Below are 12,280 nucleotides of genomic sequence, written 5' to 3'. Positions count from 1 at the left end.
GCAATTAATTGTGTTTAGACGAGGAATCCCTCTTAATTGCATAATGACAGAACCACACAGAATATTAATATTTCAGTGCCGTGCTATTAAGTGTATTTGCAAATGGCATCAAAATCCAAAGAATGGCTTAATTATCGGATCGTATTCCTTGGATCGTATTCCCAAATCAAATGGTTCATTAAAATATAATTCTGTGTATGGAAGTAATTGTCTAAATGATACTGTATAATATATCATACTATATGATACTATAATGGCGTCAATGACATCAATTCTTAAAACCAACCATCCTACGTCTTCCAGATCGTTTCATTAATAACTTGGTTAATGAATAATGATGAGCGCTGTCTGTGGTGCTGATTGTTGAGGGTTACAGGGTTAAATGTGATCATAAGGGCAAATTTTATCAGATGCTAGATTGCCGAAAAAATCCGAGAGGTGCACCAAGTGGCATCGCGATTAGCGACATGGCCTCACACCTTCACTGTTGTGAAGTTTACACGCTCTCCCTATATTGGCATGGGTTTCCCCCGGGCTCTCCGGTTTCTCCAAAGGCCAAGCGGATGAGGCAGCAGACCCATAATTGGATCCTGCACCGCCAAGGTGCCACTGAGGTGCCACTGAGCAAAGCACCGTCCCCACACACTGCTCCCCGGGCGCCTGAATGGCTGCCCACTGCTCACCAAGAGTGATGGTTAAAGGCAGAGGACACGTTTCGTTGTGTCACCGTGTGCTGTGCTGCAGTGTTTCACAATGACAATCACTTCACTTTCACTGGGTAAATTTGAAAACTTGAGATTGGCACCGTAGGTGTGAATAAATTGTGTGTGCGCTCTGGCGTGGGCGGCGCCCAGTGTCCCAGGATGGGCTCGTGACCAAGGGAAGTTTCATGACCAAGCGAGCCGCAGGCAGCATCAGGAAAATGGTGTGAGTTTCCAGCCCATGATATCGTGGCGTGATTGACGTGCTTCGAGGAAACCCACCTACGTGGCCCTTCACAGTACGGAGAAGTGAAAGGTAGTACAGAGCAAAGTTGTGCATCTCCAGGCAGCCGATCTGGTATGTGTAATGGGCCATACATCGCGGCGTCGCCATACGCACGGTTCCATACGCCCGGGGGGTCATGGTTCCTCCATCAAATCGCGCAAGTTCACCTGCATTCACCTATTCACGCGGGGCCCTATTCACGCTCTGCGTTGCACATGGCGGCAAGGATGTGGACGGCATGCCTCATTACGAGCACAATGGCTCGTTTTGTACATTGCAGTGTTGGTGGAACACAGCGAGGAATTCGAGTGGAGCATTTTTTTTTTTTTATTCCTGAGACACTGGTTAACCTTAATTGAAAGTGAAAGGTGCCGCTTGGAGGCTCCCCAAGCTGAAAGAATCATTGGATCAAATGAAAAGCCCAAGGACATTTAGTTCATTTGTGTTTACAAAAAGCCCGACGCGCCGCAGGTATTGTAAACGCCAGTAAGGGTTATGAAAGTGTTTTATTGTTTCCTGCAAACGCAATCGTTTATGAGCGAGTCTGATCTCCTGTTCTATTCGAACCTTATCAAACATTTATAAAATGAGAGGCAACCTTCGGTAAATGCTATTATTTCGGAAGTACACAAAAGAGAAGCGTGCTAAAGCCTGCCTCGTGTTCTTATTAGAAGTTAATGGAGACGGTAAATGCAAAAAGTTGCATTTAAGCCGTTCTTCTGTCTGCAGACACGTGGGGGGGGGGGAAACTTTAAAAGAAACTTTCGGTCATGCCGAACAGAACTCCTCAATTATTCACCGTCATCCTTATCAAAGTGCGGCCCGAGAAATCAATGGGCATAAAAGAGCACATGATCCCATTTAAATTCCGAGTGTCTTTTGTATTAGCTCTGCCTGGCTCCCTGAGGTGAATGCACAATCGGAGCGTGGAAACGGCCCGGTTCCCTGCGGCCCTGAGAGGTGTAAAGGGGAGAGGGAAAAAACTCGCGCCGCACTTAAACACACAAGCGGCCTGCCTCCAAATGTCTATTTATTGAGCTGCATGCGAGACATAAAAGTCCGGCAGATCTTCTTCTCCTCCTGAAGACCGGGGCTTATTAAGCAGGCAGTGGATCTCAGACTGGAGCATCGATCGGCGTCTTTTTTTTTCCGGATGTGCGTTCCTCGGGCTGAACAAAGCTTGATTATTCGGAGGGTGGAAGTGCCCGGGAAGAGCTGATCAGAACCATCCGCCCCGCTGAAGGCTTTGGACCTGTTCGACATTACAGAACACAGAGGTCTCTGGGGTCAGGGGGCAGCGTTGGCCCTTTAATGAATTCAGGACCCGTCCCCTGGGTGGAGTTGGGTTTCACGCTGGGGGTCCGAGTCCCACACCCTCCCGAGCGTCCTGACGGCGTCCGCTACCACCGAGCGTAACGTGATACGTCTCAGCTCTTTAACAGGAGGCCTTGGTGCCTGATGTAAGCCAGACCTTGAGCAAAATATGAGTGACTCAAGAACTCATTGTTCATCTCTGTCACACACATACACTCATACATACAAGCAAAGCGCCCGCCTATTCAAAATTTTATAGCAGAAAGCATAAGGAATGTTTAAAACTATAACTTTAGAATTGGTAGTAAACCAGTATGTCATGTCGGACATATCAGGTGTGTCTTCATTGCACTGAAGTTGAGTTAGCAGCTTGAAAAGGACAGCATTTGGCAGATGCTCTTATCCAGAGTGCTTTAAAATATGCATCATTAAAATTCTTCGTTTGATTCACTAGGACCCAATCTGTATATATCACTCGCTTGATTCCAAAAATCACTGGAAAGGATGCAGGGAATCTATGGTTGCGGTGATTTTGAAGATTTTGACTTGTACAGAATCTTAACTTACTCACTTAAATGTACATAACACTTACATTTGCTTAAAGTATTTGTAATGTTTTGAAAGAGCAAACAATTTCTATTTTTGAGGGTGGACCAAAACCTTGGACCTGTGGCGTGTGCATTATAAATATTTATGTCACAAGGACTTCCAGGCCCAGAGCCTTATAACTGGCGTAAACCTTGACCTCAATAACCAACTAATTTGGGTCGTTTGAAATTTGTTTAACATTTAAAATTGAATGTACTTTACACTCGCCCTCTATAGCTCTGGTAATTAACGGCGGGATAAAAGAAAGGGCTAGAGCAATGCATTCAATGAGATTATTTCGCTTGGACATGGGAACCTTGTGTCGGTGTTTTACTCAGTGACACTAAACAGTGAGCATCCTTGCCTCTTTGAATGTAACATTATAACTCATCTAATTAACATGGACCTTCCGAACAGCTAGCCAGAGCTTTTCTATTTGCATCGCCTACAGAATGTAAATTCAAAAAAATATATATACAATGATTCAAAAATGCTATTTAGACATTTTAATTACATACCATATAATGCTAAGAGCTATTGCAAGCTGTAAAAAAAAAAAAGTCTCCTAACTGTGCTGTTATGGCAAATAATTAAACCAATTAATTAACGAGTGAGTGACTGAGTAAGTATGTCTCACTCATTCTATGATGAAAAGTGCCTCTGACACCATGGTGATTATGGACTTTTAATTATCATAGGCCTTAATGAGAGTATAGAGAATCGTGAGTTGACGGCAGAATGTTGCAGACGTGCCAGTGAACGGTGTGTACTGGGGAAACGTGTCTGGAACCAGCGAGGAACACTTTGTAAAGAATAAATGTGGGATGGATGCGCTTCGTTTAAGAGAACAGGGCGGAATTTGCATAATGGGTCTTTTTCATTCTGTTTGAAGTCCGGAGAGTAGAATAAGAAATGTATATGAACTCGCAGCCAAACGTCAATAAAATGGAAATGCCATAATTCCCTGTGGAGGCTGAGGGGCGGATTTCTGCAGGAGGAGGGAAAACAACCCATTTATTGCCAAATAAGCAAAATAAGCGGATGTGATCGGACTGATGCCCACCAGGCTCGAGCACACACAACACGCACACCCCAACACACACACACACACACTTCCTTCACTAATCGGACGGAGGCAGATGTGGCAGCACCCACTGAGGAGCAACGGGTGGTGCGCAGCTTCTCACAGGTGCTTTCAAAGAACACCACATCACGGAGCAGAGAGCCTAATTATCCTCCAGTTAACGATGGAGACCTCACAAGAGAGTGCGGCGAGGCGCCGCCCTGGGAAGTTCACCGGGATGAATTTGTTTATGTGTTTTACGTTCAATATAAGAGCCACCGTGGCATATATGCTACAATTTAGAAGTTAGAAATGAGTTCATTCGAAATTTCCTCCTTTTCTATTAACAAAAAACATGAAATGAGGTTAAAAAGAAATTAGGATTACATCAATTAACCTTTTAAAGTGACATTAGTGCATGCATCAGTGAAGCCAGCGGGCCACTCGAACTCATCAACTAAGGGCACTACTTTCGAACTGGTGCTCAGCGCGACATGGGGATTGTTCGCTAGTGTAAGGCGATAAGAAAGAAAATCTTTTAACAATGCTTAATCATGTGCTGCAGGTTTGTGCATGAGATCGGTCAATCATCAGGCTCCTCCACTTATAAACGCTCAGCACCACTTTAAGAATAGTGTCCTAATTCTCTATTTATGCAAATTTCTCATTCGTTTACAGCCGATGCTAAGTGAACCTACATTTTGGAACAGTCTGAAAAAATCAGTGCTTAATCAGTCTCAGAATCGGTTTGTTACAAACCATTACGAAGGCCGGGTAAAATTAATGGATTGTGTGTTTTTATAATGGTAGAGGACTGGAATTAAAAATGGCCTTTTAAAATCTTGGAACCTTTGAACCTAAGAAACTTTTTTTTTTTTCTATTTTTGTTCACCTCCACCTCTCTTTTTGTATTGAAAGTTCATCTCTGTTTGCTTGACTCCGCTATTAGAATGAAATGTAAAGAGGTCAAAGCAATCAATAAAAATGTTCAAAAAGAATCGTTGCAACGGCAACGAGAGTCCACGCACTCCTCCTTTGTACCAAGCTCCCATGAAAGGTTACTACACCACACAGGAAAGAGGGGAAAAAAATAAAATAAAGTGTTTTAAACATGAAAAGTTATATAATTTTTTTTATTCTGATGACTATTCTTTTTTTTTCTCTCCACGGTTTACCAAACGCTTCAGCCGTGGCCTTTGTGATTAAAGATAAAAGTCTTTTCAGCTTCACAGCAGCAACTTTCAGAGACATTCTGCCATGTCCTGGAAAACGTTCTTGCAGCATGATACTGAATTACAAGATCCTTGACACAAGACAGCTTGTTAATGTTTTTTTATTTAAATGGGTTTTTTTTTCTTTCTTAAAAAAAAAAAAAAAGGACGCCGTGGCCCCACCTCCCCACAAAGTTTTGTCAGAAAATATTGTTATTATTAAGGTTACATCTCCCCAGCATCGTAAACAAAAATAAAATCCTTTTGGCAAGCTAAGAGGAAAACTGGCAGTGCTAGATACACAAAAATAACTTTTCAAGTGATTTGGTGTAAGAATATCATCTGAGTCAGATAAAAATACAATCAATATTTCACATGACTGTTTGTGTCTTTCCAATCCTGTAACTTCTCAGATGAATAACACCTCACCTTACGCTTCATTAGATCCTCCGTCACAAAAAAAAAAAAAAAACCAAAACAAAAGAACCTCGACTCAGAGCACACTGCAAGACACAGCAAACCTTCCTCCGCTTGAGAAATAAATTGGCTTCGCATTGTCACCGTCGCTATGGTACAGTATTCTGTTAAAAGTGCAATAACATGTAGAAAACAGCTTTTCTATCATATGATTAACATTGTTAATATATGCACAGCAGTCTCCACACTAATAACCCCTCCCACCCTGCCCTACTTCTTGTACAAAATAGATTGCAGCGTATAGCTCGGTTAACAAAATGAAAAGCGTCGCCAAGTGAACTCCGCAGCCAGCCGAATGGATGCCAGTCTAACGTGAACTAGGGTTCCTCTAATGGCGGGTGAATGGTGGTGTGAGAGCAAAGCTACGTTTTTCAATCATCGAGGGTCCAGGCGGGACGGACATCATCACCACTTCAATGTCCAGACACGGCTTTGGCTGAGGAGGAAACAAAAATGCAGGTGATGACCATTTATGCTATTGGAGCTTAAAGCACTTCTTGTGAAAGAAGAAGCATTTTAGTCATTTTTCTCATTTTTTAACGAACAACAGTCTAACTGTGATCATACACAGGATATAGAACCATACTTTATTGGCCCAAATATAACACAACCCCAAGAATAAGGCGATATACTTATTATGAAATGTTCTAAATGTGGTGCCACCTACAGATTCTTTTTTGCGTTTTTTTTTTGTCTAGACTGTGAATGTGAGATGACATTATTTTGGACGTATTACATTCAGGCCAGTAAAGCGATAATAAAGACAGGTTAGGGAACTAATTTAAAGAAATAAGCCGATAACAGCAGCGTACAGGAAATCTCCACAGATGAAACAGCTGAACCTCCCGATATTCTTCCGTACACAATCTAGCAGGCATTTGCTTTTAGAGGGAAGACACTGGTCGTCATCTCTTCTGACAGCCTTGTTCATTCAGTAACCTTAAACCATGCGGTTGCATGTGATGAAGCGGCAGCACCGCTTCAGCCACGTACCGCAGAAACGTATCAACAGGGTGACATGTAGGGTGGCCTTGAGCGCGATATTGCAGCTCATAATGATCGCTACATAATTACACAATTCATATATTTCACCGGCCTCCCGTTTATCTTTGCTATGCCTTTCATGAACAAACTCACAGCCCCTATATGTCCTTCCACCTATCATTTGGTCACGTGACCCTACAGATACAGAATCCATTTAATCAGCAGCTACTGTATATATGCATATGAATGCTTTAAATAGAGTGTTCTTACACAAAACGTCAACCAATTCATATGGCCTGCAGTAACGAACCTGAGCCTTGACTCTGAATGCAAAACCCGGGTAAAAGTGTTAAAGACTGTAACCCGTTACGGTGTCACAGATGGGAAATTTAATTAGCATGCAACATCTGCCAAAAAAAAAATCCCTTAAGGTGCAGAAACCCGAGGTGAGCAAGTGCTTTGTTAATTAGACACGATTAGACACAATGGCATTGTTTGTTTGGATCGCATGCCGGTGGCGGCGCACTTGCAGAGGCCATATGCACACGATTCACACGTAGACTGCTAAACTCCGACAGTTACGGAACACGCAGACACACACACCGCACTCGTGCACATGCAATGCAGCAGGTACAGTACGCCTCCAGCAGGCTGTGGAGTCATGACAGCGAAGAAGTGAGCATGCACATGGCTGACAAGGCGGCAAAACACACACACACACACACACACACACAATTAGCAGCCCAAAGAATGCAGAGAAGGGAAAGAAAAGTGGGAAGCAAACCGTTTGTGCCCTTACTTTTTTTTTTTTTTTTTTTTTTTTAGACAAAGGTGTAGTGAAATCCATTACTGACGGGAGAGGGAGGAGCTTGAGAGGCAGAGGGCGGGGGAAGGGGCGGGGGAGGCGGGGGAGGGGGAGGGGAGGTGGGGTCGTTAGCCTGCGGTGGCGACGGCACTGGAGAGAGACGAGAGGGAGGAAAGGGGAGGAGCAGACAGAGACGTTAGTGAGTTTCGTTAATCCACACTACCGCCGGGCAGCGGCACCATTGTCCCCCTAAAATTAAAATGAAATGTTAAACAAAAAGACCTGAAACAAATCCTCCGCCATCTCAGATGTTAAAGCTGCCTGGTGTTAAATTGGGGTTTCCGGCAGAGTTGCAATACATTTTTTTTTTTTACATTTACAGCATTTATCAGACGCCCTTATCCAGAGCGACTTACAATGAGTATTTACAGGGACAGTCTCCCTGGAGCAACTTAGGGTTAAGTGTCTTGCTCAGGGACACAATGGTAGTAAGTGGGATTCGAACCCGGGTCTTCTGGTTCATAGGCGAGTGTGTTACCCACTAGGCAATAAGCATGCGGCAGTGGGCGTAGGCCAGGAACGGGCCTTCGCGTCATCGCCAGGTGGGCTAAGTCTGGGGGTTCGGGGCGGCCTGGCACGTTTGAAAAGGTGAAGGGGGGGGGGTGATGAGAGAGTGAGGGAGCGGGGAAGATGAAAAGTGGACGGGCGCGCTTTTATGCTGCCTCTGAGTCATGTTCAAAGCGCAGCTACGGGATGCGGGGCAGGGCCTGAGCACTTCTCATCTGCCGCATTGATCAGCGCGTTAAAAAAACGGCCTCATCAAGAGATTCCTCCCCCCGTCTGAAAGATTTGACACGGCTCGCAATTAGTGCCGCCTTTGCTCATAAGATCCTCGCTAATAAGGAATAATGTTCAGTTATTGGGAAGGGCAGAATCTGGTAACCCGTCCGTCTCGCTCACTCTCTGGTTTTTAGGTGCCTGTGCAAGATAAACCAGCTGAAAACGGTCGGCTCGGCCTTCTCAGTTAAATAGTTTTGCAGGTAAGACGCCCCAAGTCAGGGGTGATTGACAGCAGCTTGTCAGCCGTTCTGATCGTAAAATATGTGTTGAAGGAGTCATTAAGGGGTCTATACCCAAAATGAGGCGACACATTGTGTAGTGATTTATAGATTTAAATGATGCCAAATTACCTCAGAAGTATAGGACATGAGCCGCTCCTGCTTCTTGCTTGCATTCAACTGTACGAAATTTTATTACATAAAATGAACTTTGTACAATACTACATACTAGAGTCTCAACTTGGTTGAACTGGATGCGGAACACCAAATGGCCTACAGGCTGGCCTAAACATTAGACAAACCCGTATTTTAGATAAGCGGCGCAATGTGCATTCAGGGGTGGCGGCGCTCACCTGCCACCTGTTTGCTCTTGATGGAGGCCTCGGAGGCCAGGGCGTAGGACATGGTGATGATGCGCTCCTGTTCCTGCAGGGCGGAGTCCAGGTCAGTCATCTCAGGCTTGTCCATGACTACTGGAGGTGGTATGTTCTGGACACTGGACAGAGCGAGATATTCACACACCTTAGAAATTCCTTGAGCTTCTTAATACATGAATGGGGACTACATGAAAATTTTATTTTAACACAGGTTACACATGGCAAGCATCAAAATCGGTTATTCTTTTCTTATTAAGATGTAATATGTAATACCTCTGTTCCGACCTAAGCCAGGCACTGTAATAGCACAGTTACTCTCTAAATCAAATTGGTTGCTGTGTGTAATGAGCTCAATGGGTGATGTACTGTAAAAACAGAGGTCAGGGGTCAAGCTGATATGGCCTGAGTTGCAAAAAAATAGTGTGTACCACCTGTGCCTTTGGAGCAGCCTACCAAAGGATCTTTAAGTCTCAATAAAATACATTTTTAGCTCTTAAAGGTCCCCATCATGAAATGTTTTTTTTTGCTTTTATATCGGTCTTAGGCATTTGCGGAAATCAACACATCCTGCCTTCCAGGCTGTCGTGTCAGCGTTTTTCCTGAAAAAAATTAGACTGAGTCTGGTGTGACGGAATTAAAAAATACATTTATATGTATTAAAAAACATTTTTACATCCAATCACCGAGCAACTGCAATTCTTTGCTCATTTTCAAGCCATGACGGTTGGTGGAGCTACTTTTTCAGAGGAGGGGTGGGAAATTCTCTAGGCGGAGAAAACATGAGAAAGGGGAGGTAACCTTTCCACGTACAATGTCATAAGGGTACAAATTACAGATCCAATCATCTGAGCTGTCGCTCTCAGAATAACCAAAGCACTCTTTACATCACCATTTCTAGCCACTGCAAGACCAGACAAGTCTTGGGGAACTCGTATTGATGTTAAATAATCTCACAAGGTGAAATTTTCATAATAGGGGACCTTTTTTTGTTTTTTGTTTACACATTGTTATGAATAATTATTTTAAGGCATTAATGATTATTGCATAAAACGTCTTTTTAAAATTGTATGACTACACATTTAGGACCGAATCCAGTCACTGGGGATGCATGCGACAGTGTATTTCTTGGTGATGGTCCCCAAAAATGGGGAGGGTTACATCAGAATGGGCATCCGGCATTTGCCATGTCAAATGTGCGGAGAGCCAGACTGGTTATTTGAATAAATGTCAGGGAATCAATTTTTTGGTTTCTCTTATGAATCCTGAGGATTATTGAAAGAAGGCAGCATGTCAGGAGTGCTGCAGGTTCCCTCAAGTGTTCCTTGCAACCATAATAATATCTGACTGACTGCGAAAATCACGTGAGTCATGATGGGTGGGCAGTATGTAAACCCCCTCTTCCCAAATAGATGAAAATCAAAAGCACTCCAGGAGTGGGCAGTAGCCTAGTGAGTAACACACTCGTCACAGGTTCAAACCCCACTTGCTACCATCGTGTCCCTGAGCAAGACACTTAACCCTGAGTGACTCCAGGGGGACTGTCCCTGTAACTACTGATTGCAAGTCACTCTGGATAAGGGCGTCTGGTAAATGCGGTAAATGTAAATGAGCCAAGTCCCACCTGGACTTGGCCAAGATGCTCTTGATTCGCTCCACCTTGCGATGCCGTGCCTCCATCTCCTGAGGGCTGAGAGGCTCCTCTGGCTCCAAATCCATGTAGCGTTCTGGGATCTCCACCTTCTTGGGTTTAGACAGCTATGCGGGAAAAATGTACATCAGCACATGTGGAAGAGAAGTGATTGTCATTTTGATGCACAGCAAGCACAGCACACAGTGACACACCATAATAGGGGACCTATTGAACGTGTCCTCTGCATTCAGCCCATAACCTAGTGAGCGGCATGAAAGGCGCCCGGGGAGCAGTGTGTACCTTGGCAGTTGAGGATTTGAACCCGCAACCCTTCCGGTTACGAGTCCACTTCCTTACCCACTAGGCCACCACTGCCCACATGGCTGTAAATGGAATAGCCTCAATGCTTACTTTCTGTAAATGTGCATTTGTACAGTAATGTAAAACAAGCAAAAAGGTAAACATGACTCAAACTGCATACATGTCAATCGTGTATTTTCTCCCCTGCATTTCAATTACAGTGAACAACATATGATGTATCTACTAGTATATATCTAGAAATCTGAAGAAATGTCCTTAAAGTTACATAACGGATCTTGTTAAGACCACTTCCGATCATGTGAGGCTGAGAAACACCCATTTTAAGTACGGGTTCACTAGCTGATCGGCCGGCGTACCTCGCGGCTCAGGTCGATGTGGTAGTCGAGAGGCTCCAGGTCCAGCTCTGTCATGGAGCGTAGCGTCAGCCATTCGTCAGACTGAGACCGCGGCCTCTCAAGATGCTCCACCGGCCGCTCCTCGCCCTGAACCGCCCGCTCTAACAGCTGCAGGTCAAACTCCTGCTCCCGCTTCCACTGGGGAGTCACACGTACACCCAAACACACACACACACACACAAACACACAAGCACACAGACAGGACTCACTGGGCTGCTTCAGGCTTGGTTCTTAGACCATTGAGAGCCACAGATGTCTACGCTTTTGTGTTGCAGAGCTTCATATCATTAACGGATAGACAGGGTAAGGTCATTATAATATTCCATAGCCCTCTCTGTCAAATTAATGACCTTGGGATTCAAAGGCATTTTGTTTTTTTGTGTCGAGAAATTCGCCATTCATCCGTTTATAATGAAACTAATTTTCCCAAACGGAGCTGCTGTGTCGCGCTGGTGTGCACGTTGCTTCTGACCTAATGTGACTTCTCACCGAGCGGCAAATAAAATGGGGTGTAGGCCGAATGGAGATGAAAGGCGGAGCAGGTCGCCTGGGTTGGTGTGGTCTTTATCTTCGCAGGAAAGTACAGGAAAACACGCACTGCACAACCTCACAACATGCGCACGTTTGTGGGTTTGACAGAGAGAAAGAGACAGAAGGACTGAATGTGCAAGAGTTCAAGATCCTACGGCAGTTCAGAGACGCAGTAATTGTTCAGTGTTTTTCACACACACACACACACACGTACACACACACACACACATTCACACACGCACACACAAATACACGTTTGTGCACTTTCTTTCAGATCTAAGCCCTTTTGTAAGATCCATCTGCAGGAGATAATCTTTGCTCTTTTCAAACTCTCTCCGTCTGGAAATTAAACTGTAGAACGAGGATCCAGACACCCACGTATGGCTGTTTTTTTTTTTTCTTTAAATAATGTATATAAATCCGCAGTGGGTTCAGTTTAGACAGCTCTGTGTCAGCGTTTAGTTTCCGTGTGCCTTTGTGTAGAATAAAGTAGAAACAGAAGGATAACTCTACAGGAGATGAGTCAGAAAATGCAGTAA

General features: G+C 44.3%; 1 protein-coding gene across 18 annotated transcripts in view; it reads right to left on the bottom strand.

Annotated features, from left to right (window-relative positions):
• Positions 1–5,341: 5,341 nt before the first annotated feature.
• Positions 5,342–12,280, bottom strand: part of LOC114765635 (pleckstrin homology domain-containing family A member 7-like) — a 98,049-nt gene continuing 91,110 nt past the window's right edge. For 15 of the 18 annotated variants that reach the window (XM_028955877.1, XM_028955881.1, XM_028955884.1 and 12 more), the window contains 4 exons: positions 11,172–11,348; positions 10,486–10,619; positions 8,841–8,983; positions 7,438–7,579 (listed from right to left, as the gene is read on the bottom strand). In XM_028955877.1, coding sequence (XP_028811710.1) covers positions 7,446–7,579; positions 8,841–8,983; positions 10,486–10,619; positions 11,172–11,348 — 588 coding nt within the window. In that variant the 3' untranslated portion in view covers positions 7,438–7,445. Of the gene's footprint in view, positions 6,077–7,437; positions 7,580–8,840; positions 8,984–10,485; positions 10,620–11,171; positions 11,349–12,280 lie in introns of those variants that run through there. The other 3 variants (XM_028955880.1, XM_028955883.1, XM_028955879.1) reach the window with 2 other exon arrangements.

The sequence above is a fragment of the Denticeps clupeoides genome, chromosome 16, assembly GCF_900700375.1.
Source record: "Denticeps clupeoides chromosome 16, fDenClu1.1, whole genome shotgun sequence".
In the NCBI taxonomy this organism is placed as follows: Eukaryota; Metazoa; Chordata; class Actinopteri; order Clupeiformes; family Denticipitidae; genus Denticeps; species Denticeps clupeoides.
The sequence above is the reverse complement of the archived record's forward strand: the minus strand, read 5'-3'. Positions and strand labels throughout refer to the sequence as shown.